This window comes from Balaenoptera acutorostrata, chromosome 11, assembly GCF_949987535.1.
Source record: "Balaenoptera acutorostrata chromosome 11, mBalAcu1.1, whole genome shotgun sequence".
NCBI lineage: Eukaryota > Metazoa > Chordata > Mammalia > Artiodactyla > Balaenopteridae > Balaenoptera > Balaenoptera acutorostrata.
Genome location: NC_080074.1, coordinates 10,640,894 through 10,668,685, shown reverse-complemented (window position 1 = coordinate 10,668,685; position 27,792 = coordinate 10,640,894). Strand labels below are relative to the sequence as shown.

The following is a 27,792-nucleotide window of genomic DNA, read 5'->3' as shown; positions in this document are numbered from 1 at the left end:
GGGGGTGGGAAGGGGTGACCGGGATCGCCGAGGAGAGGGGCGGTGGGGTGCTGGGCCCGTGAGGCGGGGGGGGGGGGGGGGTCCGCGTCTGGGGGGCGGAGCCGCCGCTGGGTGGGGCGCCAGGCCACCGCCCCCTCTCCGCTCCCCCACGGCGGCGGGCGGGGACCGAGGCCAGCGGGACGCCCGCGCCCGCGGCCGGCCCACAGCGAGAGGAGCTGGCGGCGGTGAGTAGGCGGCGGCCGGCCGGGCCGGGCCATTCGGGCAGCGGCTGCTCGGGCAGGTCCGGGCAGGTCCGGGTGGGAAGCAGGCAGCCGAGCCGGGACCCCGCTCCGGAGCCTGAGCGAGGACTCCGAGGCCGCGGCCCCGCCTCCTCCCCGCCCCGCGCCCGCCGCTAGCGGGTCGCGCCCCGAGCTCGGAGCCGCGGCGGCAGGGCCGCGCCGGAGCCACAGCCGCAGCCGCAGCCGGAAACCGGCCCGAGCCGGGCCCGAGGGTGAAGCCCGGTCCCGGCGGCGCCCGGAGCTGGACCCGAGCCCCGCGCGGCTCATGGCGGGGCCGCGGGTCGCGCTGCTGGCCTGGTGCCGCCGCCAGTGCGAGGGCTATCGCGGCGTGGACATCCGCGACCTGAGCAGCTCCTTCCGGGACGGCCTGGCCTTCTGCGCCATCCTGCACCGGCACCGGCCCGACCTGCTGTGAGTGCTGGGAGGGCGGGCGGCCGGTCGGGGCGCAGGGCGGCGCGGGCTCGAGCTGGGGACCCCCGCCCCCCTCAGTGACGCGGAGACGGGGCTGCGGCAGGCGCCGCCCCCGGGGGCCAAGACTCCCACCCTCCCGTGGGCCCCCAACGCCTCGCGGAGACCCTCTGATCCAGCACACCCCTCCCCCACTTGGCCTCTTTGACCCCGCCCACTGGAACACAGCCCGCCCCCCATGCTGGTCTTTCTGCTGAGGCCCCGGCCCCGCCCACAGGGCACTGATTTCCGCCAAAGGGACACCGAAGCCCCCAAAGCCTTGCCTCTTTGAAGGAGCACCGAGCCCTCCTCGGGAACCCTGGGCCTTTCTTACACTAAACTCTTAAACAGGCGCTCTGAGCAGCCCCCTCCACGTGGGGCATTGAGGCCTGTTCCCTCTGTGGGGCCCCCTTGCTTTGATTCCCCCATACGATCTTGTTTCCAGGGCACTAGCACAGTGCCTGGCACAGAGGAGACCCTAGGTTAATAGAGATCAGATGAATGGATGTAACCCCCTCCCCATTAGGACACAGACCTGTCTCCCCAGGTGTGTGCCCCATGTCCTGCCGTCCTCAGTGGGGCAGGGAGGCTGAGTGAAGACTCCTAGGGTCTGACCTACAGCCCTAATGGGCTGCTCCAGGGTGTGAAATGGCCTCTTCTTGCCCCCAGCTGCCCAGTGAGGTTCCACGGGAAAATTTATTCAGACCCCAGAGCAGTTGACTTGGTGTTTCTATCTCAGCTCCCTTTTCCTTGGGCCTTGGAACCTCTTCCATTCATTCATTCATTCATTCATTCATTCATAAAACACTGAGTGCATGTTTATCTGGCAGCTGCCATTCCTTGTACTTCCGGTCTCATCTGCAAATTGGGGACAAGAGTCATGGTCCTTGTCTGTCTTGCTTACAGCCCCTCGGACAGGGCTCCCCAAGCCTCACAGGGTCTGGAGTCTTTGTGTGTCTGTTCCACCTCCAGACCTGTGCTCCCCAAAGACAGCACCTGGGAGGCTTTGATGAAGGAGGGAAGGAAGGGAAGGATTGCCTCAAGGATTCGATGGTGTAGATGCATTTAGTTTATTCTGTACCATGTAGGTGGTGGGGTGGGCCCTGGAGGAGAGGGTTTTGGGGGGTGTGGATGCAGAAGTGAACGAGATGAAGTGGAGACGTAGGTGGGCCGCTGCCTCTTGTGGGGCCTGTGACATGGGGTAAGGGGGCTCAGGAGCCGGGCCTTGAAGGATGGAGAAGAAGGGCATCCAGATTGGACCCACGCATTAGAGCGGAGGGCTCGAGGGGTCTTCTATTTTGGCTGGGGGGCAAGTGGTGAGGCAGGGTTGGCCAGTGTGTGACAGGACTCGGGTGTCAAGCTAAGCCACGCAATGGACCTGAGCCTGCCAGCACAAAGTGTAGGCTGCTTGGTTTCCGGTCAGCTCTTCCATGTCCTGGGTGTGCAACCTTGGGAAAATCACTGGATCCCTCCAGGCATCAGTTTCCTGGTCAGTAAAGTGGGCTTGATAATAAGACCTACCTCACGGGATTGTTGGGAGAAATTAAATGGGACAATGAACATTCAATTAACATTAGTATTATAAGTAGTGTTATTAAGCAGGAAGGGATGATGAAAGTGTCTCATTCCTTCATTTATTCCACAGGTGTCTGCAGAGTTATACTCTGTGCTGGACACTGTGCCTGGTAATGGAAATAGCTACGAACCAACCAAGAGGCAAACCCCACACAGTCTCCCATGGCCTATGGGGGTAACAGATGTATAAGCAGTGCTGATAACTCCACGTGGGAAGTGCTGTATCAAAGGGCTAGGTTGGGAAGGCCTCCCAGCCGTCACATAGTCTTCAAGGAGATAGCAGGAGCCGGGTCAGGGCCGAGGGAAGGGCATTCCCGGCAGAGGGGACCACCTGAGCAGAGACACAGGCGGCACTGTTGGAGCCCATAGCACAGGGCAGGGAGGACTGGGAGATGTGGCTGGGCCAGAGTGCTTAGGGCTTCCTGCTGGCTAAGGAGGGTGGATGGGGCCACGGGGAGGGATGCGGCTAGAGTTCGTGTCGAGCGGAGGGGGCTTCCCTACTGAGAAGAGATCCAGAATCAGGTCCAGGCATTCATTTGCAAGGCAGGCCAGCATCTGGGCTGCCAGCCCATTGCACGGGAGAAAAACTGAGGCCCAGGTCCTATGTGAGGCATAGAGAGGACCTCAGTGATGGCTAAGGAGGATCTCCATGAGAGTAGGGCTGGGGTAGGGGCGAGGGCAAGCACCATCTTCTAAAGTGGTTCAGGCTTCTCAAGCTGTGTCATTCCCCCTCCCCAAATCTAGGCATCTTTAAGCTCCCTTGAGGGCAGGGACCATGTGAGTTTCATTTTTGTGCTCCTCATCTCCCCCAGAGCCAAATAGAACTTCCCAGCCTTTGAAAACTCTCAGAAAATATGTTTCCAAAGCCTAGATGTTGATTAGGGACAAAGGTAGGGGAGGGAGAAGTGGAGGAAAAATCGTAGTATCTTGGGGACCTTTACAGTTTTCACGCTGTTTCTGGCATTTATGCATTCAGTAGACATTTATGGAGTGCCTGCTAAGTACCGGGCACTGTGGAGGGTGTGGGGTGCACGCCGTGAACAAAATGTGACCCTAGCCTTCTAAGAACACTGCTGGGAGACTGAAATAAACGGCCCAGACAAGCTGCTTTTGTCTCATTCGGCCTCAGAACAAGCTTTTGTTGGGGGCTGGGCTGGTGTCACAGTGTCCCTGAGGTTTAGAGAGGTTGTGTAGCTTGCTCAGGGTCACACTCTTAGGCAGTGGCCAAGCGAGGGGAGGAGTTCGGGACCCAGCTGAGGGGAGAAGGAAGTGATCTGGCCAGAGGTGGCAAAAGGGGCTGAAGTGCATACACAATCCCCTCCCCAGTCCACTCGGCCTTTTGGCCTTGGGCACCTCCTGGGGTTTGCAAACTACCCCTTCCTGCCTTGGCCCACGGTTCACTGTACCTTGATCTCTGCCTGGAGAAGTTAGCAGGCAGGTGGGCAGGAGGAGGAGGGCTCTCTTGTGTCTGTGAGGCCTGCCTCTAACAAGCCTGGTCCTCCCCACCAGCTTGGGAGGTGGTACGAGGGCTTCCCCTAGTTTGCAGATGGGAAAACGAAGGCCGCAAGGACTGCCGACCCGCCCAAGGTCACACAGCCTGACCTGGAAGAACAGGGCCTGGGACCCAGACTTTGGAGGCCGTGCTGCCTTCTCCGGCCTCTGGGCCCACGTCTCAGGCAGTCAGGCTGCAGTTTCCAGCCATAGAAGGACAAGGCGTGGGGCGGGTGCACCCAGGAGGCTGCTGAGCAAGAAGGCTGGGTCTCCTCTGCTGATTTCAGCCACTCCAGCAGCTGGAGCCAGGAGGTGGGGAGGGGAATAAATAAAAGCTAGGTTACTCCGGCAGGCCCTGCCACTTCTCACCTGTCCCAGCTTAGGAACTGGGACACCCTTCACTGCTCCCCGAAGGATGGTGCCCCCAGGAGTGGCGCAGCAGGGTTGGCCAACCGTTCAGTGTCGGCAGCTCTGGAGAATGTACTATTTCCAGGCTGGTTCAGACTTGTTCCATTCCTGGCCCCACTGAAACAACATTCCTCTTCGGCCTGGGTTAGGGTTTCAGCAAGTTGGTGTGGCTTCTCCAGGTTTGTGACATGCAGTGGAAGGAACAGAAATGTGGATTCCCAGGGCGGCTTCCTCTTCCCGGGGTGGCTTCCTCTCTCTGGGCCTCAGTGTCCCCATCTGTAAAGTGGAATAAATACCTGCCAAGTAGAGTTGAAAATAAATTCAAGACAGGAGCTCAGCCCAGTGCTCAGCGTGAGGTCAGCAATCCGTGGGTGTCCTTGTTGTCACCAGTATTGGTCCTGGTCTTAGTTTTATCTTTGCCACTGAGTCAGGACATGGCTTCCTGGGGGATAAACTTGAAGCTGGGGCTTCTCAACCCCGCCTCTTCTGAGTGATTTCCAGCCTCTGCTTGGAGGCCCCCCGGGGCCATGTGCTCATTCTCTGCCCCACCTGGCAGCCCCCGCTCTATTAGCACGCGTTCCTTGCCTCAGTTTCCTCTTCCACAGTCCACAGACCCCTCCCCCAACCCTGCTGAGACCCAGGCTGGCTGGGATGTGGTCACCTCCACTGGTCACACCCCTGCCCCAGCCCTCTCCTCAATGTTCCTCCCCCACTTTGTCTCTTGCAGAGAGTTTGATTCACTTTCCAAGGACAATGTCTTCGAGAATAACCGTTTGGTGAGTCCCCCAGACAGATGGAAGCCCACGAGGCTGTGTGTTTTGGGAGGGTGTGTATCGGAGGGCAGGGGTCTTGCAGGGCAGGAGCTGAGGTGAGGGGCTCGTGGACCAGCTGCCGGAGCAGCTGCCTTGCACTGGGGCCCTGGCTGCTCCTCTCCCCACCCCCTGCTCCCCTCTGGCCCGCTTGTGCCTGGAGCGCCAGACCTTCCCCTTCTCCAGGTAACAGTCACCCCTGCCCTCATCCCCCTCACCCCGCTGAGCAAAGCTGGGTCTATGCAGAGTGGCGCCCGCTGACCCTGCCTCGTCTTCCTCTTCCTGCTTGTGACTGCTTCTGTGCACCCCGCATCCTTCTCCCACCCCTGCACCTGCCCCCCACCCCACATGTTTCCCCCCCTGCCTCAAACCTTCCCCCACCCTGGCATCTGCACCCCCCAGGCCTTTGAAGTGGCTGAGAAGGAGCTGGGTATCCCTGCTCTCCTGGACCCCAATGACATGGTCTCCATGAGTGTCCCTGACTGCCTCAGCATCATGACCTACGTGTCCCAATATTACAACCACTTCGCCAGCCCTGGCCAAGGTGAGAGGGGTGCAGCCCTTCAGGGAGGCTGGCCCTGGGGGCGGGGCATGTGTCCCACTGTCTTCTGAGCTGCAAACAGGCACAGGGAGGCAACTCATCATTCATTCACTCACTGAAATATTAATTGAGTAAAATAACACTGTGCTGGGCCCCGGGGGTACAGCGGTGAAAGAGGTTGCTGCCTTCGGGGAGCTCATAGTCTGCTGGGGGAGACAGACAACAAACGCGTGAACCAGTAACTGAGCGAAATAACGTCAGAGGAGGGAATTCCCTGGTGGTCCAGTGGTTAGGTCTCGGCGATCCCAGTGCGGGGGGCACGGGTTGAATCCCTGGTCCGGGAACTAAGATCCCACAAGCCACTTGGTGTGGGAAAAAATTAAACAAAAAAAAATTAATAATGTCAGAGGAGACAAAGCAGGGCGAGTTCATCCGCTGTCTGTGAGTTCACCTCTCTGGCACCCACCCTCACTTCCTGTTTGCAGACACCTCCCTGGGGTTTTTTTCCTCCAACGGGGAAGTGGTCCTGTAGGGCTGTTGTGCACCATCTTCCTCAGCAGTGACCTTCAAGGCCTGAGAACTAAGAGGCTGGGGAATTGTGTGGGGTGGGATAGGGGGGTGGGGGTGGGGGGATGGGAGGCTACAAGGGTACAAGGGTATTTCTCTGCCCTGAGTCAGGTCACTGGGTGGCTACTGAGCCTCCTGCCTGGAGAGTCCCCATGTGGGAATCTCTCCTGGGCCTTGTCTTCCGCAGAGAGGAAATGGGCTCAGAGAGGGGAAGGAAGGAGCTCAAGGTCATACAGCAGGACAACCAAATTCGGGCGTCCCGACTCCTGCGCTGTGTCACTGCTGTCAGGGGTCCTCTGGGGGTGGGCACCTTGCCCCTCCGCTTCCATGTCAGTCCTTCCTCCAACCTCTGCTCTCCATGAGGACAATCTCAGCCCATCTCTTAAAAAAAAAGTATTCTAGGAAGTACGGATTTTTTTTTTTTCTTACTGGGAGTAAAACATGCTTACTGTAGAAAATTAGAACATAGAAAAAAGCATAAAAATTAAAAGATTAAAATAATCTGTTACTCCCCATCCCCCCCATAATGCTAGGGATTAATATTATAATTGAACAAATAACATTATATATATTTTACTAGAAATAAAAATGAAAGTATTTCTCAACTGCTGAGTGTCTGGTGAGAGGCCGCATGGACTGAACGTTTTTGTGCTGCCATTTACTGTCTGGGTGACAGTGGGCCACAGGGTCACCTCTCGGCTTAGGGTCCCCTTTGCAGTGAGGATAAGAACAGCAGCGCCCATCTCACAGGGTTGATGGGAGCAAATGAGGAATAATGACCTGTGTCTGGCCCTTATTGAGGACTCAAGGTTACTATTATTATTACTTTTTTATTTCATTGGTTAGAATTTAGCTTGCTCACCTAGAATCACAATTCAGTCTTATCTTCTGGAGGGTTCCCTTTGGCCAAACCCCAATCTCCCTCTACTAAGCTCTTCTCTGGAGGGCCTCCTTCCGGGGACCTGCGGGGTGGGCAGGTGGGGCAGGGCCCTTGGTAATACTGTCGGTGGTGCCCACTTTGTTCCCGGTCCTCACCAGGCACCCTGGGGGTGAGGTCACCCTGGTGGCCCAGCTCCCTGTGCTCTGCCCAGGGCGAGAGCACCCCCTGGACCTGTGGGGAACTCCTGTCGCTAAAGGCACAGCTTGTGCTTTCCATACGGCTTAGCCCCTAAATGCAAACCATTTTTATCCCACCTGCTGCTCAACCAGAGGAAACGCAGCGAGATGTTCCAACGCTGGAGGCGAAGCTGGCTCTTAGGCTCCCCGAGATGGTCCTGTTCTGTACTTCCTGGGTGAGGGGAGGGATTTCAAGGGTAATTTTGACCAGGCTTGACTTTCACTGGACCGGGTGATTTTGGAAGCTGGCCGTGGCTGAGACAACACCGTGCCGTGCTCTCCTTTCATCTTGTGCCAGGCTCCGTGGAGACCGGTGACCCTGGGCACGTCAGCTGACCCCTGACCTCCAGGAGCCACAGCCTAGTCTGGAACCAGAGTGTGACGGAAGGAGGCCCAGTGGCTGAGGGACTCAGAGGAGGGGTACCTCCCCCCTACCAGGGTGACAGGGGTGGTGTCATCAGGATGAAGCCCAGTTTCTTAGCGGGGCCCCTGAGGGCCTCTCCCCACTTAGCTTAAGCCACTCACTGCCCCAACTGTAGTCATACTGAATTTCTTGTGCTGCTTTGAATATATCACATTCCGTTACTGCTAAGCCTTTCTTCTTGGTGATTCTCCAGTCCCTGTCCCCACCCCCCATGCTCTGGCACATTCTTTCCTACTCATCCTCTCATCCCACATTTTGCCTCCTCCAAGCAGCCTGCCCTGATATACTCCAGGTGCTCTTATAACCCCCTGCCCCGTGGTGAACATATAAGACTCTGGTCATAGTATCTCGATTACTCCCTCTCCCCTGTAGACCATCTCTGTCTAGTTCACAGCTACATGACTCCAGCACCTGGCACTTATTCATTCATCTAACAAATATTTATTGCGCCTCTACTGTGTGCCAGACACTGTGCTAGGTGCTAGGGGGAGAGCTGAGAACGATACAGACTCACAGAGCTTGCAGTCTAAAGGATGGGGGCGGGAGAGAGAGAACGAAGTAATTAATATAATTGCAGATGAGTCCGATAAGGAAACAAAATAAGGTAATGGTATAAAAAGCAACGAGAGGAGGAAGTGGCTATTTTAGGTGAGTAGTCATGGAGGGCCTCGCTGAGGAGGTGACATTTGAGCTAAGCCTTGAACAAGGAGGAGAAGGAGGCCATGTGAAGATCTGGGGAGGAATATTCCAGGCAAGGGGGCAGCAGGGGACCTGTGTGCTCCAGGGGAGTGAGGGGGAAGGAGGAGGTGAGGCCAGGGTGGGGGTGGGGGGGTAGGGTAGTGGTGGTGGTAGGGAGTGGGCCCAAAATTTTTGACCATGACTAATGGTAAGAAATATGTTTCCCATTATTATCCATGTTCATGTACACATACGTCACTGAAACAGGTTTCAGGGAGCGATTCTTCCCCTTAAAACACGAGATGCCCGCGGATATTTCCTTCTAGTTCATCTTTACGATAGGCTAGTTGCAGTCTACTCAGTTGATTTCAGGGTCCGTTAATGGATTGTGACCTGAGTTTCTGACAATGCTGCTGCCTTAGACCACAGTAAGGAGTTTGGATTTTTTTTTCTTTTTTTTGGCTGGGCCTCACAGCTTGCAGGATCTTAGTTCCTCAACCAGGGATCCAATACAGGGCCCCCTGCATTGGAAGTGCCTAACCACTGGACCACCAGGAAATTCCCTGGATTTTACTTTTAAGAATTAGCATACAGTAGTATTGATTTTTCTTTTGGTATACAGTTCTCTGAATTGGGGGTTTTATTTTAATCACTGGGTACAGAGTAGGTGCTTAGTGGATATTTGCTGAAGTAATGAAGGAGCGGAGTCATGGAGGAGGCGGGTGGGCTGCAGGGTGGGTTTCTTCCGGTTTGAGGGCGTGCAGGCAGGGTTCCGGGCCGCACCTGCCCACTTGGGCTTGGGTGGGGCAGCTCCTCGGCCCCAGGGAGCCAGCCCATCTTCCTGAACCTTCAGGCCGGCGCCGTGTGGTTCCTCTCCTTTCCTTCCCTTCACCCGTTCAGCCTCGTGGGAAGGAAGCTACCCGTCCTTTCACATGTTGGGCGCTGATGGTTCTGTGCTTGTCCTGGTGCCTTATTTTATTTTATTTTATTTTAATAAATTTATTTATTTATTTTTGGCTGCGTTGGGTCTTCGTTGCTGCACGCAGGCTTTCTCTAGTTGCGGCAAGCAGAGGCTACTCTTCGTTGCGGTGCGCGGGCTTCTCATTGCGGTGGCTTCTCTTGTTGCAGAGCACGGGCTCTAGGCACACGGGCTCAGTAGTTGTGGCACATGGGCTCTAGAGCGCAGGCTCAGTAGTTGTGGCGCATGGGTTTATTTAGTTGCTCCGCGGCATGTGGGACCTTCCCGGACCAGGGCTCGAACCCGTGTCCCCTGCATTGGCAGGCAGATTCATAACCACTGCGCCACCAGGGAAGTCCCTGGTGCCTTATTTTTCACGCTGCTCTGTGCGGTGGGAGTCGCTGTCCCGCGTTGCGGAGGCCTGGCAGGGTTGGGTAGCTTGCCCTCGGCACTTAGTTTGGAAGGAGGCATCCCCTGCCTCTGTGAAGCGGGAGCCTGGTCCCACTGCATCGGTGCTCTGTCCTCAGGTGGTAGCCATGGAGCTCAAAGCTCAGGCCAGGTTGGGCCTCCTGGACCTCCAGGGTCTCCAGCTGCCTCAGAGTCTCTTTCTGGTCTCTTGGCAGCCGGGGTCTCATCACCCAGAAAGGGCCTGGCAGCATCCTCCCCGCCATCCGAAGCACCCACTTCCGCGGAACCAGGAGACAGGGCTCAGGTAGGCAGATGCCGGGTGTAGGCAGGTGGGGTGGGGGGACAGCTGCCACTGCCGCGTTCAGCGGGTGTTCTTGGTCCCTTTCCCGTTGGCTTTGGAACTAGAGTCTCACAGGCCAGGCCAGGGCGGTAGGGGCAGGGGATGGCCGGCCTGGGAGGGGCACAGGGCATCCACAGCACTGACTCTCCATCATGGGACTGACAGGACTCACCCATGCAGTACAGCAGATTCTCCCCTTGATTCCCGTGAGACAGAGCTTTAAACTTCCCAGCGTGATTCTGCTTAATCCTCTCAACAACACTGGGAGGTGGGTACTGTGTGTCCCGACGTACAGATGAGGAAACTGAATCTCAGAGAGGTTTGGTCATTTGTGCAAGATCTCTCAGCTGGGAAGTGGGGGCCGCACTGCCAGCCCCCTGCTCCAAGATGCTTAGGGGGTGACACCAGCGTTTCACATCTGGACAGCACTTCACAGTGTGCAGAGGGCTTTTCCCACCTGCTCCCATCTGCGCCTCCCTGGAGGACCTCTTGAGGGACAGGGAGCCCAGCCCACGGTGGGTGCCCAGTGAGCATGTGCAGGGCTGAGACAGGCAGGTGTTACAGGGTTCCATTTGGCAGGTAGGCACCCAAGGCTCAGAGACGGAAACAGCTTGCTCAAGGTCACAGTGCTTAGAAGCTGCGAAACTGGGACTTAAATCTGCTTGGTTCTAGTTGGGGGGACAGAGAAGGCAGACGAGGTGGGCCTAAGAGGGCAGCCACCTGTCAGGCAAGGCCCACCTGTGGGGACGGGAGAGGGACAAGAGCGGCTCAGGGGAAGGGATTGTACAGCCGGAAGCTGCCTTTCTGGCGGAGAGGGCCCCAGAAACTGGAAGTCCGGATTTTTATGTTTCCATCCTGACTCAGTGACCTTGAGCAAGTCTTTCCCCCTTTCTGGACTTAAAAGTTTCCTCACGTGCAAAACAGTGACAGTCCCCACCCTCTGCCCCTCTGGGGCTCTGATGGAGTGTGTTAGCACCGCGCACTCTCGGGAGGTGGCCACCGTTAGAGCGGGGAACAGGGAGTGTTCTTGAACAGGATGGCTGGTGACCCCACCCCCACCCCCAGTCTGCCCACCCCGTTCCCTGCAGGGCGATGAGTGCTCCTCGGGCAGCCTGTCAGAGCAGGGCGCCCACCGGACCCCCAGCAGCACGTGTGCGGCCTGCCAGCAGCACGTGCACCTGGTGCAGCGTTACCTGGCCGACGGCAAGCTGTACCACCGGCACTGCTTCCGGTGAGTTGGGGGGGACCCTGGGGGGGCAGGGAGCTTCCCTAGATTCAGCACCATGGTGTGCCAAGACCCTTGGCAGGCTCGTCATGCTGGAGCATCTTGCTTTTCCCCATTTTACGGATGAACAAACGAAGGCCTAGTGAGGGGAGAAGACTTGGTCAGTCACAGAATTAGAGACAGAAATGGGGCCAGAGCTGTTTGAGACTACCTGATGATGATTAAGGGGCAGAATGTGGTCTAAAAGCTGTTGAAAAAAGAAAGCATTTTAAAAATCTTACTTTATTTTTATTTTTTGTTTTTTCTTCCTTTTTTTTTTTTTTTTTCTAAAAGAAAGCAGTTAAAAAAAGAAATCATAGTAACAACTTGCTTTCAGTGTGTGGCTCCCAGGGGAAGCCAGGTCTAAGGAAAATGGAATAAGAGGCAGGGAAAATATAAATAGCTTAGAGAATGTATGAAAACGTTTTATATGTTAGAAAAAAAAATCAGCAAAGAAAATTGAATAGTCCATGGAAACCAGTGACTGGGAGTTATAGTGTGTATTCAGTTGTGGTTTAGAGTGTGTGTGTGTGTGGTGTGTGTGTGGTGTGTGTGTGGTGTGTGTGGTGTGTGTGTGTTTGTGGTGTGTGTGTGGTGTGTAGTGTGTGGTGTGTGTGCGGTGTGGTGTATGTGTATGGTGTGTGTGTTGTGTGTGTGTTTGTGTTGTGTGTGGTGTGTGCGTGGTGTGTGTGTGGTATGTTGTGTGTGGTGTGTGTGTGTGGTGTGTGTGTGTGGTGTGTGTGGGTGTGTGGTGTGTTTGTGGTGTGTGTGGGGTGTGTGTGTGTGTGTATGTGTGTGTGTGTGTGGTGGCTGGACCTGGAACCCCAGGCACCTGATTGCAGAACTGAGGTGTCATGGGGGAAAAATCTCGAGGAAGGGAACCATTGCACAAACACAGTCACGTCTGGCCATCAGGGCAGTGTTTTAAAAACTTTTTATGGTGACATACGTTTGACAGTGTGACCAATTGTAAGTACATCCCTGAAATCAAACTTGTATAAATAGATGCACAACTGGAATTAGAGTTTCATAAAACAAGTGTGATACATTCTGATATATCATATTTTATTCTATTTCATAACAAAACAAAACAAAACAAAATAACCTGGTTGGTTGAAAACCACTAAATTGATTTCTTGAGCCACTAATGAGTGGCAGCCCGCACGCTGGATGGAACCTCCGGTGGAGCTGGGGGAACCTTTGCTTCCTCTTGCAGCAGAAACTGAAGGCGTGTTTCACAATTTATGTTGCTGATTTCACATGGTTTTATTGTTGTGCTGTGATTCTGACATTTACCCTTTTTCTTTTCCGCTGGGAAGTTCTGGGTACTGAGACGGGATCCAGGCTGGCAGTTGGGAGGAGGGGTGGCCAGCACCCTGGGCCGGGCTGCCTGGTTAAGTTGATCCCCCCATCCCACCCCACCCCTGTTCTCCCTGGCAGGTGTCGGCGGTGCTCCAGCACCCTGCTCCCCGGAGCTTACAGGAGTGGGCCAGAGGAGGGCACTTTCGTGTGTGCGGAGCACTGCGCCAGGCTGGGCCCCGGTGGGCGGTCAGGGGCCAGGCCTACACTCCCCCCACAGCCAAAGCAGCAGCAACTTACAGAAGAAGCCAAGGATGTGGAGAGAGGCGGCCCCAGCCCTAACGCGGCTGCCGGGGCCGAGGTGGACGTACCCAAGGCCAGCCCCGAGGGCCGACCCCAGATCCCCTCCAAGCCCCGGGTTCCCGGCAAACCACAGGAGCTGGCCAGCCCCCCGGGCAGCCGCCCCACACCTGCCCCCAGGAAGGCCTCTGAGAGCACAGCCCTGATGCTCCCCACGCCCCGGCCCCGGTCCAGCCTGCAGCAGGAGAACTTGGTGGAGCAGGGAGGCGGCAGCGGCCTGGTGAATGGTGAGCAAGGGCCCGACTGGGGCTGGGCGCTTCCTGAGGTGTGCCTGGCGTTTAAACGTACACGTGCCTGGGAGTATTCGTGGGGCCGCGCTGTCCATGCCTGTGTGTGCTGTGGATGTGCTGGGGACGACTGTGGTGCTGAGGTTATTAATTCACACAGCAAATAGTTACTGAGGCCCCCCGGTGCACGCTCTGTTCTCCATGCTGCAAGGACACAGATCCCTGCCCCATTCTGTGTGCCCAGGATGTGTGTCCTCTTGTGTCCATCTTGTGTGCTTCAGTTTCGGGGTGTAGGGAGTGTACATCATGTGTGCCTGTGTCCCGAGTGTGTCTGGTTCTGTGTCCACACTCAGGTGACCTCCCCTCCCAGGCCCAGCCTGTGTGCTTGTCCACATCTGGATGTCTGGCAGGGGACAGCTCAGGGGCTGGGGGTAGGGAAGGGGGTGTCCCTGGTCAGATGGGCCCCTGGGGCACTCCGCAGGCTGGCCTGTTCTGCAGTGGAGACCCCTGCCTCACCCCTCATTGTCAGACCTTCCCACATGACCTCCCTGGGCTTCCATGAGCTCGTGGAAACATGGTTCCTTGTAACCTGAGACGTGCTGGGCGACTCTTATCAGAGGAGGCCCAGGGCAGGGAGACTCCCAGGGTCTCCCCCTGGGACTTGTTCATTCTGTTCCGCACTCGTAGAGGCCTCTTCCTGAGCTGGGCGCTGGGGATAGAGATACTGTTCAGACCTGTTTGTGCCTTTGAGGTGCTGCCAGTCTTGAGGGAGAGATGGACAGAGACATGAGGATTTTGGTAGAATGTAGATGTCTGTTAAGATGGGGGAGCAGAGGCTATGGTGGGATTCACGGAGGACACTTGGGAGTCACGGGAGGCTTGCAGGAGGAGGTGACCCTGGGGCTGAGTTGAGACAGTATTTCCTGTCCACTTTGGGGAAGTGTCAGAGGGGCACTTGGGTTCCCCCTTCCTTTTTTAAAAAAATTTATTTATTTATTTATTTATTTTTGGTTGCCACGCACGGGCTTTCTCTGGTTGTGGTGAGCGGGGGCTACTCTTTGTTGTGGTGCGCGGGCTTCTCATTGCGGTGGCTTCTCTTGTTGCGGAGCACGGGCTCTAGGCGCGCGGGCTCAGTAGTTGTGGCTCGCGGGCTCTAGAGCGCAGGCTCAGTAGTTGTGGCGCACGGGCCTAGTTGGTCTGCGGCATGTGGGATCTTCCCAGACCAGGGCTCAAACCCGTGTCCCCCTGCACTGGCAGGCGGATTCTTAACCACTGCGCCATCAGGGAAGTCCAGGGTTCCCCCTTCTTAACTGAAATACGAATGGGGTCTCTAGGTGTCCTGGCCTTGCCCCTTTGACCTTCTCTACCTGTCACCTTTGGTGTTTATCTAATCTCCCTGAGTGCTGGGCTGGGGAGGTACGAGGGTGCAGGTGAGGTTGCCATGGCCACCTGGAGTCCATGACTTGCCAGGTGGGACGGAAGGGCATCCTTGGTAAGGCAGGCACTTGGGCTGGCTCCCTGGGTGCCCCACTCTGCTGCCCAGCTCACAGCTGCCCATGAAGACTTGTTTCATTCTCCTTTCCCATCTAGGGAAGCTGCATGAACCCCCCATCCCCAAGCCCAGAGGGACACCCAAGCTGTCAGAGAGGTATGCTGGCCCTGAGGGGTTTCAGGGCCCTGGTAGGGGGAAGGGGAGTACCCTGGGGTCTGGGCGGGTAACAAGGCCATGTGACCCACCAGCACACCCTCCCGAGAAGGGGTGGGGCTCATCTCTGGGGGCAGGAGCCTGTGCCCGCATCCCCTTCCCTGTGGCTCCCCTGGGACCCCCTCTCCTGTGGGCAGCAATGCCTGGTGGAGATGGCTGCCTCTGGGGTCCCTTCACCCCTCCAAGTCTCTGCTGCCTGTGGAATGAGGCAGGCCTAGGCCTCGCTACTAGAGTCGTTCTGCGAATCAGCAGCAGAGTATAGAAGACCCAGCAAAGCTCAGCTGTACACCTGGCTCAGATCCTCCAGCCCTGGGACCCTGTGTCACAGGCGAGGACATCGATTGCCAGCTGTTCTTTGGGAGCTGTGTTTCCCCTGTATGGTCCATGAGAGAGAGGGCAGGGAAGAGAGAGACAGAGACAGAGACAGAGGAAGGGGAAGAGAGAGGCCCCCCTCTTTCTGTTTCAGCTCTGGGCCCAGACTGGCCCCACTGGGCTGGGGTGAGAGAGGAGAAGTGTGCAGTTTCTCATCCACCCCCTTTGGGCTGCACTCAAGACTGTCTGGGGAGAGAAGGACACTGCCCCCCTTGCCTCCTAATGGTTTCTGCTTCTTCCTGCCTCCGTCCAGGACACCAGCCCCCAGGAAAGACCCCCCATGGATCACACTGGTGCAGGCAGAGCCAAAGAAGAAGCCAGCCCCGCTGCCCCCGAGCAGCAGCCCCGGGCCGCTGCCACCGGGCCGGGACAGCAGGCAGGTGGAGAACGGAGGTGTGGATGAGGTGGCCCCACGGGGCCCGGAGGTGGCTGGCCCGGAGCCCAAGCCCTACAACCCCTTTGAGGAGGAGGAGGAAGAGCCCGCAGCTGCACCCAGCCCAGCCACCGGCCCTGCCCCGACTCACCCGGAGTCTACACCCAAGTCCCTGCACCCCTGGTACGGCATCACCCCCACGAGCAGCCCCAGGACAAAGAAGCGCCCCGCCCCCCGAGCACCCAGTGCATCCCCCCTTGGTGAGTGCCATTCTCGGGAGCTCTCCTGACAGTTGGGACTCTGGGGTTGGGCACCTGGGTCAGCCCAGGGCCAGGGAAGGGCACGTGGTGCCACAGGATCCCCTCCAGGCCAGGTGCCGTGTGTGTCATGTCTGTCCTCAATCCTTGAGCAAACCTGTGAGGTAGGTATCATACCCCATTTTGCAGGTGAGGAAACTGAGGCACAGAGAGGGTAAGTGATTTGCCCAAAGCCTCACAGCGCTTAAGCAGTGGAGGCAGGATTTGAACCCAGACTCCTGACTATACTCCTAACCCTTTGTAACCCACCTCACAGGGCTGTTATGAGAATTAAACGTGTTATCCATCGATGTGCGTAACACCAAGTCAGGCTCGTGGAAAGCGCTGGGCAGGGGTTAGCTCCAGTCCTGCCCATCTAGTCACTCTCCTCCAGTTGCCAGGCGCTCGGGCTCTGACCTGGCTGCGTGACACGGGCGCTAGTGACTCTGAGCAGTTCCTCCCCTGTGTCTGTCCTCCGTCTCCCCATCCGGAATATGGAGGTGGTGGGCCAGCTCCCAGGCGCTGTGCCTCCCTCTGCCCAGCCCTCCCTCTCGCCGTCTTGCAATCTTCTCGGGCCCCGTGCCTGGTTGCCTTCCACCACGGCTGGGGTCCAGCTGCCTCTGAGACCTCAGTGGGAGCCCCTCAGACAGTGGGTCCGAGAGCACATTAGAGATGACCGGAGGCCGGTGCTCAGGTGGCCCAGGCCCCCCTCTCCGGCCCCTGCTGGTGCCCTGGGACCCTCCAGCTGAGCGTGGTGGGTCAGCTGATTGGAGGTGATGGGCGGGTGGGAGATGCAGCCAATGGGATGAGCTCTGAGTCGGCCACAGCTTGGTCCAATCCCAGCCCTCTCCTCTCTGAGTCTGTTGCCTCACTGGGAAAGCACAGATGATACTCTGAATCATGGTGTCCCTCAACGCATGGTGATGAAAGTGGCACGGGGCAATGCCTGGCCTGGAGCCGGCCACTGCCAGGGCTGCCTGCTCCTCCCTCTCCTGCTGCCCTCCCTCCCGCCTCTGCTTGGGTCAGAGGCAGAGAAGGTGGACAGAAGCAAGGCTTTTTTTTGGCCTTTTCAGTTTGGCTTTGCTTTGGGTCAGATCAGACATGGGAGGGGAAGTGGAGGCTGCAGCCACGCTGGATGAGGAAGCGAGGGCCGTAAGGAAACCAGGGCTACGACGCGCCACGAGGCGCACGCCAGAGCCCGAAGAGCGCAGGGTGAATTTGGATGATTTGTCTGCCAGTGACCTTGGTCCAGTCACACCTTTGCTGTCCTCTGGGCTCTTGCCTGTCTGGATGTGGAGGACTTGGGTTGCCAGGGCCTGCAGCTCTGTCGAGAGTGGAGCGTGTTAGGTGAGGCCGGAAGGCCTGACTGTGCCCCCTCATGTGGCACCCACTTGTGTGTTTGTTTGTACAGCTCTCCACACCTCCCGCCTGTCACACTCGGAGCCACCCTCAGCTACCCCGTCGCCAGCCCTCAGCGTGGAAAGCCTGTCATCCGAGAGCTCCAGCCAGCCCCCAAGTGGGGAGCTTCTGGAGCCGCCAGTTGTGCCCAAGAGCTCCTCAGAGCCTGCTGTCCATGCCCCTGGCACCCCTGGGACCTCGGCCAGCCTCTCTGCCAACTCCTCCCTGTCCTCCTCTGGGGAGCTGGTACAGCCCAGTGTGGACCGGACACCTCAAGCCAGCCCTGGCCTTGCCCCCAATACTAGGGGCAGCCCAGGTCCCCCTCCAGCCAAGCCCTGCAGTGGCGCTGCTCCCACCCCTCTCGTGCTGGTTGGAGACAAGAGCCCTGCGCCTTCCCCTGGAACCTCGTCCCCGCAGCTCCAGGTAAAGGTGAGTGCCTCACGCTCGCTAAAGGCTGCTGTCCTGTCTAGTGGCCGTGGGCCTGGTCTCAGGGCAGGGTCTCTGACCCTTCCATCGTTGCTGGCCCTGACTTGTGGGGTGACCTTGGTTGTGCCCATCTACCCATTCACCACTCCATTCATTGAGGCACAGCTCCACCTCTCCATCCTTTCACCCATTAGCCAGACCTCCCGTCCATCTGTTCACGTCTCCACTTGCCTGGTCTTCCATGTCTTGAGGCGTCTAGCTCTTATTTACCTGCCTAGCACACGCACGTGCCCATTTGGGGTGCATCCACCAGCCACCGCTTACCCACACATCCTTCTGTTCACCCTTCCATTCACTGAGGTCCTGTTTGTGCCAGACCCTGGCACAGTGGCGTTGAGACCCTGTCCTTGCCCTCTAGGGGCTCACGAGCTGCTCAGGGAGACAGGCCTAGATGATTGTTCTACAAGGCCCCCTGGGGTAGAGCACAGAGGGGAGGGGATGACTCCCTTCTTGGGGTCATTTTCCTTCTCCAGAGACCTCAGTCTCCCCCCCTATAGAATGGGGCAGATGGTGTTCATTGAGTCCCTCCTGTGTGTATGGGCTGGCCTGGGCTCCAGAGGTGAGATGACTGTGGCTATCCCTGCCCCCTAGGTGCTCACAGCCAGGTCGGGGTGGGGCACTGGGGTGACTGTGCCTTGTGTAGAGTTTGTTTTTTGGGGGGACGGGTAGAGGAGGGGTCGACCCTCAACAGGCAGAGGGCCGAGGAAACAGCTTTACTGGGTGCTTCTCTTGTGTGCCACTGCAGGGGTGTGGACAGCCCGTGCTGTGGGCTTCCCTTCCCAGGCCCCTTCCCAGGCTGGCCCTGCGCTCCATCCCCTCTGGGGGCTGCAGTGGGCACGAGGAGGGTCTGCTGGACACCCATCCCTGGGAGCTCGTTTTCCACTTGACCTCTGTGGCTGGTGAAGCACTTGTTTCTCAGTGTCACGCCGAGAACCAGGGGTCACCAGGGGTCAGGACATTCCTCTGGGCACCTAGTTCATGAGGGGGCCTCTCCTGCCACCAGAGTCCCTTTGTGCCACCAGGTTCTGATTCTGCATTTTTTCCCGTACTCTGCAGCCCTCTGAGGGCCCGGCTGTAGTCCTGGTCTGACCGACCTGACAGAGGATAAGTCTGGGGAGGAGCCTGAGCTGTTGGTTTGTGTACCTTTCAAATGCCACTAACCTTCCCGGTTGCCTGGGCAACCGCCTCCTGTCCAACTCTGTCACCACCTGCTGTGGACCTGGAGAAGGCCCATCCCATCTCTGGGCCTCCGGATGCTCTGAGGAGCCCCAGGGTTCCTTGCGGTGGGAGGTGGGGGAGGGAGTTGATTTTGGACGCCCCCCCCCTTCCCCCTACAGGCAGCTGCCTTTCAGTGTGTTTCCTGTCCCGAGGTCTGTGAAAGGTTGGTCTGAAGGAGTTCTGTGGCTGAGAACCCTTGAGGGACTGAGGGGCCTTTGGGCTGTTTGGCCCTGCTGGGCCCCTCTGGGTGTGACTGTGGAGGGTGTGGGCAGAGCCCAAGTGGACTTCCTCCTGGGGTGCCCCATCCCTTACCCTAACCCCAGGATTCGGAGAGAATCCGAGACACTGGGGGCAGGAGACAGGCAGGCCCCTTGGGCGGGTGCTGCCCTGTGGGGCCCAGACTGTCTCCCTGCTGTGCCTGGACTCCGGCCTGGCACTTTCCTTGCTCCAGATTCCAGAGCAGCTGCCAGCCTGAAGGAATCTCCCCCAGGCTGGCACAGGTGAGGTGAGCGGGGCTCCTCCCTCCTCCCCCCAGCTGTTGGAAAGCCCGGTAAATACTCCTGGGAACACTCCATGGCCTCAAGTGATGCCTGTTTCTGATGAGCTGGGGAGGGTGGTTGGAAGATGCTGGCACTGCCCACGTGGCAGGCAAGACCTGTCCCAGTGGGGGGCCTGCCCGGCTGTGCTGGCCTCAGGACAGGGATTACCCCAGAAGGACAGAAAAATGCAGAGCTAGGGGGCAGCAGAGGATGGGGGTCTTTCCTGGGCAGGAAGGGAGCTACCTTCCTCCTCCCTCTACTGCTAGTGGGTTCCCTGTTTTTGCTCTTCCTGGCTGGGGGACCCTGGGCAAGGAGCTGAACCCCGGAATCCCCGCTGGGAAAGGGGTGGTTGTGAGGCCTGGATGAGCTACTGTAGCTCTGTCCCACCCTAAACTGCATGTCCTGACCACTGCCCCCAGCGCCGGAGGGCTGCCCCAGCCTGAAATAGAGTCTCACTGCAGCTTGGTCCCGTGGGAAGAGCGTGACCTTGAGCCAGTTACTTAACCTCTCTGAACTTGAGTTTACTCGGCTGTAAAATGGGCACGACACTACCCACCTTGTGGAGTGGTTGTGAAAATTGAACAGGAACGTAGAGAAGTATCCAGTGCGGCAGCAGCACACGGGAGGCGCTGGGAAGTGGAAGTGTTTGTTGAATGACTGAGTTCCTCAGAGACTGGCTGCTGTGGGGTTCTCTCTCTGCCTGATCCCTACCGCCTGCTTTCCATGGTCCCATGTGATCAAGCTGCCTGGGTCTTACTGACCCCTCCCTGACTTATCTTCTGCCACGTCTCCCTGCCTTTAGTCTTCCTGCAAGGAGAATCCTTTTAACCGGAAGGCATCACCCACAGCGTCCCCAACTGTAAAGAAGGCCACCAAGGGCTCCAAGCCAGCGAGACCGCCTGCCCCAGGACACGGCTTCCCGCTCATCAAACGCAAGGTACAGCTGGGAGCCCCAGACACCTGGCTGCCTGGGCCCGGGCCCCCGCCCTTGGCCGCCTCAGGCTTCCCGTGGGACTCTGCCACAGGATGGGCTGCCTGGGCAGCTTCCCTCAGATGCTGGAGGGGGCATGCTTGGGAGGCCCAGCTGGGAGATTTATTAACTTGCAGCCAGGGGGATTTTGAGCAGATTAGCTGCTCTGACCAAAAGCATTGGGTGATGCATTTAAATTGTTACTAATAATAGTTCAAGGATCAAAGCGTTCACATGACATACTTCTACTTAAACAGCTTAGAGTGTTCTCAGGTTTCTCCCTCTAATAGGGTCACTTTCGCACATTGTGATATATTTTCTGGAGTGGCAGAGGAGGGGAGGAAGTTGCCGTGAAAAGGAGGAAGTTGTATCGCCCTCTGGGCATGCCTGTTGATGCTGGGACCAGGGGCATGGCAGGGGCGTGGCCGTCCCTACACCCACCCCTCGCCACACCGGGGTGTGGGACGGAGCCAGGGCGCAGGGCCTGTGGAGGCCAGTGCTGGCCGGAGAGAAGAGGGAAGCTCCTGCACCTGGCGGCCAACAGGTGGGAGGGCGGGCTGACCTTCAGGTAACTGGGCGCTGTCGGGCAGGTTCAGGCTGACCAGTACATCCCCGAGGAGGACATCCATGGAGAGATGGACACCATCGAGCGCCAGCTGGATACCCTGGAACATCGTGGGGTCCTGCTGGAGGAGAAGCTGCGTGGTGGAGTGAACGGTGCGGGAGTTGCCGGGGGCCTGGCGGGTGGGACTCGGGTAGGGGGAGCCTCTCTTCTAGGGTAGGAGCCGCCATGGCCCCTTTGAGGGTGGGGACTGACCCCAGCCCTGGCCTCAGTGGGCATCTGGTTTCCAGAGGGCCGTGAGGATGACATGCTGGTGGACTGGTTCAAGCTCATCCACGAGAAGCATCTGCTGGTTCGGCGGGAGTCCGAGCTCATCTATGTGTGAGTCCTTGCTCCCCTTGGCTCCTGGCTCCTCTCCCCAGGATCCATAGAGCTTAGGACTGGGAATCTTCACCTTCTTCCCTTATCAGTGACAGCACAGGGCAGGCAGCCGCAGAACTAACCGTCACCTTATTCCCACCTTCCAGCTTCAAGCAGCAGAACCTGGAGCAACGCCAGGCCGACGTGGAGTATGAGCTCCGGTGCCTTCTCAACAAGCCAGGTGAGTGTGGCCACACGCACTCCCCAGACACCTGCCCTGGGGCCTGGTGACATGGAGGAGTGGGCTGGGGAGTGGACAGACCGGGCCCTGATGAGGATGCACAGGCAGAGTCTGGGAACAGGGCGGGAGGTGCTGTCTGGGTCATAACAGGTGAAAAATAAGCTCAAGCCAAGATGGGAGAGGGAACAGCATGGCCAGTGTGGGGCTGTGACATCTGTGGTGTTGGGATGACAGGCCTGCAGAGAACACCAAGACCAGGAGCAGACTGGCTTTTTATTTTTTTTTATAAAGTAATTTTTTAGAATATTTTTTAATTTTTTAAAATTTTATTTATTTTTGGCTGCATTGGGTCTTCGTTGCTGCGTGTGGACTTTCTCTAGTTGTGGCGAGTGGGGGCTACTCTTCGTTGCGGTGCACAGGCTTCTCATTGCGGTGGCTTCTCTTGTTGTGGAGCAAGGGCTCTAGGCGCGCAGGCTTCAGTAGTTGCAGCACTCGGGCTCAGTAGTTGTGGTGCACGGACGGGCTTAGTTGCTCCGAAGCATGTGGGATCTTCCCGGACCAGGGATCCAACCTGTGTCCCCTGTATCGGCAGGCGGATTCTTAACCACTGTGCCACCAGGGAAGTCTCGACTGGCTTGTTTTGGTACCCTCCTCTCCTGGAAGGTGTGGGTGGGCTCCTGGCAGGGAAGGGTCAGGCTCCAGGGCCCAGGGCTGCCTTGCTGAGCTAGGGAGAGCAGGTACCTGTCTAGAGGCAGCTCTGGGCTCATGGCCGTTAGGCCAGAGCATGGCAGGGCTCTGCTGGCGGGGGGAGGGCCGGTGGAAGTGCCCCTGCACAGCGTGGCTCAGGGTGACTCTGGGAGGGAGGGATGAGATGTGCTGAGAATGGAGGGGGGCAATGGGAGGATTGGGTGTGGAGTCACACAGTCCTGCGTTCTGCTGCTAACTTGCTGGGTGCCCTTAGGCAGCTTCCTTAGTCCCACCGAGCCTCAATGGCTTCATGTGTAAGACAGGGATGAAGGTGCCCACCTGGGAGGGTATTCTAAGGCCCAGGAGCCGGTGGATGTGGAAACACTCTGTGCCCTATGAGGGGCTGATGGCTGATGGTTATTATGTGGCTGAGCTGGGGTCTGACCACGACATGGGGTGAGCACAGCTGTGGGCTGAGAGAGACCACAGGACTGTGGAGTGTCCAGAGGCTGGAGCCAGGGCTTTTGACCACTTCCTCTGGCCCAGGTGGTAGGAATTGTTGTTCCCATTCAACAGATGAGGAAATGAAGAGCCAGAGAGGCTGAGTCTTGCACATTGGGGGTGGAGCTGGGCTTCTAGCCATGTCTCTGACTTGGGCATGACCCTGCACACGCAGCCCCTCCTGCCGGCTGGGACAGTGGCCCTGCTTTTCCACTGACCAGGGAACTTGGGAGGCTGGATGTGACCTAGAGGCAGGAGTGTCCCTGAGGAAGTCACAGAATGTCCCAGCTCTTTGCTGCCACCTATGAATCACTCCCAACTCTCTGGAGGCTGGGGCGTGGCCACCACTCAGAGGAAGCCACAGCGACACCTGGTGGCCGGATTGGGGACAGCACCTCTGTACCCCAGGCCAGCGTGGCCCTGGGCTTTTTGTGTTGCTTCTCCAGTCCTCTCTGTGTGGTAGCAACACATCAGGGCTTGTCATCCTGTCCTGGTTGTTGCCTTTGGAGGGTGAGACTGGTTTATAAGGCCCCAGGTGGGCTGGAGATCCTTAAGACACTGTAAGGGCTGTAGATTGGATCAAAGCGTTCCAAGGCTGGCCGGGTACAAGCACTGGCTCCACCCTTGCTGTGTGACACTGGTCAAGGACTTAACTTCTGCAAGCCTCGGTTTTCCCACATGTAGGTTGGGGACATAACTTACCCAGGCCCCAGATTTGGGAAGCAGCAGAGTAGGATTTGAACTGGGGTGGTGACTCTGAAACCCACGTTGTCCCCAGAACTATGCTGGGTCAGCGGTTCCAGTTTTGGCAAGAGGAGGTGGTAGGGGCAGATGTTGTGGAGGGAAGGTCAAGTGTGGGCATCCCTCCCCTGGGAGCCTGTGGGCTGGGTGAGAGGAATACCAAGGTGCAGGTGGGCCTCTGAGGGTGGTTCCGTAGGATGGCTCAGGTTCTTGAGAGGAGGCCGGAGGGGCAGCAGGTGTCGAAGACATCAGGGACACCTCCTGGCAGGGCTCCCTGCCCCCAGGGACCCCTCTAGTCCACCCTCCTTCATGGCATTAGATGAATGTCCCAATATGCCCCTTGGGTCACATTGCTTCTCCTGCATGAGGACCCCTGGGGTTCCCTGTTATCTCCCCACCCCTGCCCCACTCTGGCCAGCTCGCCATTGGAGGCTCTCAGCAGGCCCAGCCTGAATCCTTCCCCCAAGAAACCACCTAGTGAACATTTGTTGAATGAGTGCATGAACAAAGCAGGAAACTCTTTGGCACGTGCTGGTCTGTGTTCTCAGAACACGTATTGTGCTGGACCTCCCGGAGCCCCCTTGGAGAGTTTTTTTGGTAGGCAGACTGGTATCCTTGGTCTCTCCTATGACAACCTTCCTTTCTCCAAAAATTTGTAATCCCCACCCATCTGGGCCCCCTCCCTCAGAGTGTCCAGCGTGGGGCTGGTCCGCAGCCACCCTTAGCACTTAGGCGTTAGTTCCTCGCTTCCTGGGACTCATGTCCCCAACTTTTCTCCTTGGGCAGAAAAGGACTGGACAGAAGAGGACCGGGGCCGAGAGAAGGTGCTGATGCAGGAGCTTGTGACCCTCATCGAGCAGCGCAACGCCATCGTCAGCTGCCTAGATGAGGACCGGCAGAGGTGATGTGGCTGGGGGAGGGGTTCCCCGGGGCTTCCTGGGGGCGGGACCCTCACTGCCAGTCATCCCAGCGCTGCTTGCTCAGCCTGCGTGGACTCGGAGTCTGGAGGGGCCTGAGAGATTACCTCATCCTTCCTCCTGTGGGACACTCAGCTTCCCTTTCTCATTTCAGGGAGGAAGAGGAAGATAAGATGTTGGAAGCCATGATCAAGAAGAAAGGTGAGGCCCCTCCTGGGGCTCTGGCCCACTTGAACTCCTGGAGGGTGGGGGTAGGTTGAACAGAGGGTTGGAGTGGGCTCTACAGGGATGGTGTGTGCAAACTCCTAGCCTCTGTTTTGCCAAGAAGGCCGTGTGTAGAAAGGCAGGTCAGCCTACGGCCAGGAGAGTGGGTGTGGGATGCCCTGGTGCCCACAGGGAGGACGGTGGCGTATGGGAGCATTTCCCAGGGCGCGTCTGCCTTAAACTGTGTGTTCCTCCTTGAGATCTGCAGCTGGTCTAGGAGGGGTCTGTGGGACCAAACTGCAGGCCCTCCCGCAGATACGATAGTGCCTAGAATGGTTAAGAGAGCACTGGACTGGGAGGCACGAGCCCTGGGCCTAATCTTGGTTCCACCAGTGACTCATCTTGTGGCCTTGCGGTTAAGTCTGGGCTCCAGTTAGACTGGATTCCAGTCCCAGCTCTGGCACTTCCCAGCTGGGTGGCTTGGAGCCAGCCACTTCACCCCTCTAGGCCTCGCTCTCCTTGTCCGAGGAATGGGGGTGATGGAGGCACCCACCTCCCGGGCGTGTGCTGAGGATGACTGAGGTAATGTGTATAAAGCACTTAGTCCAGGGCCTGGCACCTGCAAAAAGCTCGCTTGGTGTTAGTCTGTTTCAAAACTCACATTTTCCTCGTCCGTAATAAGTTAGGGGCTGGGCCAGATGATTTCTGAGGTCTCTTCTACCTCTGACAGTCAGTGTTCGTGTTGTAACCCACAGAGCTGTGAGCACCAGCCTAGGGGAACCAAGCCTTTTAGAGATGAAGGTCTGCCACGCTGTAGGGCTCCCCCATTGCTTTCACGGCGCTCGTCTCCTGATCCCTGCCGAAACACTGGGAAGGGGTAGGGTCCCGTCCTAGAGACGAAGAACCGGAGGCTCAGAAAGGTGAAGGGGTGTGCCCACGGTTCCAGGCGAGGTGGTAGCCGTGGGCTGAGCCTGTTGGCCGGCGCTCCTAGGCCATCACCACCACCCCCGGCCTGCTCCGATCGACTCCCCTCTCCCTTCTGCAGAGTTCCAGAAGGAGGCTGAACCCGAGGGCAAGAAGAAGGGGAAGTTCAAGACCATGAAGGTGCTGAAGCTGCTAGGAAACAAGCGTGATACCAAGAGCAAGTCCCCGGGAGACAAGAGCTAACGGCGCGGGCTGCCAGCTGGGGACTCCACCGCTCCTGGCTCGGCCCCGGGCTGTGCTCTGCCAGGGACGCCCAGCTTCCCTTCAGGATCAGTCTAGGGGAAAGATGACTTAAGGGGAGGGAGCCTCTGGGTGATGGCCTCTCCCTCCTCAGGGTCCTCTGGCTGGTCTGGGCCAAAGAGTTTTCTTCCCTCTCCTCTGAGCCACCGGCAGCTGCGCCTCAGCCCTGCCCAGCCTGGTTGTGATGACCCCAGATGCTGTGACTGACCCAGGGAGCGAGCCGGCTCCTGGGTCCGGGGAGCGGCCGCAGCCGAGCACACCCGCCCCTCGTCCCACCCAGCACCTGGTCTCCCGTGCCGGGCAGCTCCTTGGTCCCTCTTACCTTCTGTACCATGTGCAGTGGGGAGCCTTACCTCTCAGAGTCTTTGGGTCTTTCTGCCCACGAGGTCTGCCCAGGGTGGACCTCTGGCCTGGGTCTCCTGCCCCCAGGGCTCTGCCCTCTTGGCAGGCCACTAAGCCGGGCTCAGCCACGCTGGCGCCTTCCCGCCCCTGCCCTGGTTCTGAGTCCCTGTCTTCCTTTCGGTGCAGGCGGCCCTGACTCTCTTTCTCCTCACTCAGGACCTCTATTTATGAAGTCTCTTAATTAAGTTTGAGGTAGTTACCGTGTCCTCAGACACGAGTGGGCCTGGACAGACCCCTCCCTCTGTTCCTCAGAGTTCTAGGAGCTTCCGTCGTCTCCCCTTATTCTGTAGGAGGTCTCCCTGTCCAGGACACCGTGCTGGGGTGGGTGGGAGCTGAGTGCTGAGCCCCCGCAGGGAGGGTCCCGGGGAGGCAGGCCCCAGCTGCAGTTCTGGCCCCTGCCCCTCAGCCAGATCGGCAGCAGGCGGGGCTGCTGCCGTAGGTGCTAACCCTGGTCCTTTACCGCACTGCAGCCCGGCCCCTCCTTTAGGCTCTCCCCGCCACCCCAGGGCTGGGGCGCAGTGGACCCACTCCCGGGCGGTCATCGCCAGCCTGTCTTCTCACACTCGTCTGTTGTCCGTTCTCTCCCGACTTGTTGCTACCGAAGGACTCATGGTCGCTCACCCCCTGGGATGGCTGTGGGAGCGGAGGAGCCGATGGGGACCACCACCTTCCCCCCAGGGAATGTGCCCAGCAGCTCTTGGTCAAAGCACTGTTGCTGTAAGCTATTTCCGGGGTGCCTCTAGGGCCCCCTTCCCTCAGCACACCTATGGGGAAAGATCGCACTGTATTAATTTGAGAGGGTTTTCCTCACCGACAATAAACGGAGACCACGTCAGTCGCCAGTGCCCTGCAGCCTCGAGGCGCCTTCCCCTCGCCAGGCCTGCCTTCTTCCCTGCCTCTGCCAGGACTCGAGGCTGGCATCTCTGCTTGCCCAGGAGGGCGTGGAGGGGCTGTCCACCACCGGGGGCCCTGGCCCTCACTGCCTGCCCCCCGGGCAGGACCCCTTCCTCTGCAGGGACAGGTGGCTCCCGCGCCTGTGCAGCCCCCGGCCACCTCCTTCCTGACATGCCTGTTGACCTGCAGCTGGGATCACCAACTCCAGCGGCAGGTGACACACGTGAACCGGGCTGGGTGTGTCCTGAGGGACGGCCCCGACACCCGGGTGGTGGGGACTGGGGTGAATTGGGGTGGATATGCCGCAACTAGAGGGGAAGTTCTCCCTCATTTAAGTCGACTGTAGCCGTGGGATGTGGGCCCAGTGGGGCCAGATCTTTCCATTTTTCAAGAGAAACTGGAAATCCAGATGGTGCGTGTGTGTACTTTGTAAATGTTGGCAACTAATCCGAATTTAAATCTAGGGTAGGCTGCTGTGGTGTCACGGGTGGGCTGACTTTGTCCTGGGCTGT

The 27,792-nt window shown here is 58.1% G+C and overlaps 1 protein-coding gene across 4 annotated transcripts; it reads left to right on the top strand.

Moving 5' to 3' along the window:
- Positions 1-136: 136 nt before the first annotated feature.
- MICALL1 (MICAL like 1) lies at positions 137-27,688 on the top strand. Of its 4 annotated transcripts, none has more exons than XM_057556385.1 (16): positions 137-689; positions 4,927-4,975; positions 5,411-5,552; positions 9,916-10,004; positions 11,129-11,271; positions 12,745-13,190; positions 14,781-14,838; positions 15,521-15,900; positions 17,348-17,757; positions 20,380-20,514; positions 21,138-21,264; positions 21,382-21,490; positions 21,637-21,710; positions 24,426-24,540; positions 24,711-24,757; positions 25,806-27,688. In XM_057556385.1, exons 1-16 carry the CDS (start codon positions 544-546, stop codon positions 25,925-25,927), a joined length of 2,592 nt encoding a protein of 863 aa, XP_057412368.1. In that variant the 5' UTR covers positions 137-543; the 3' UTR covers positions 25,928-27,688. The 4 variants fall into 4 exon arrangements, with proteins under 4 accessions (XP_057412368.1, XP_057412370.1, XP_057412367.1 ...); XM_057556387.1 differs by having other exon boundaries at positions 138-689; positions 21,400-21,490; XM_057556384.1 differs by having other exon boundaries at positions 138-689; positions 17,348-17,763.
- Positions 27,689-27,792: the final 104 nt, after the last annotated feature.

Excerpts from the sequence above, each read along its gene's own strand:
- MICALL1 (XM_057556384.1), top strand. The coding sequence starts at position 544 with ATGGCGGGGCCGCGGGTCGCGCTGCTGGCCTGGTGCCGCCGCCAGTGC. Across the intron at positions 13,191-14,780 it reads CGGCAGCGGCCTGGTGAATG|GGAAGCTGCATGAACCCCCC; the intron begins GTGAGCAAGGGC and ends TTTCCCATCTAG. Across the intron at positions 21,711-24,425 it reads GTGCCTTCTCAACAAGCCAG|AAAAGGACTGGACAGAAGAG; the intron begins GTGAGTGTGGCC and ends CTCCTTGGGCAG.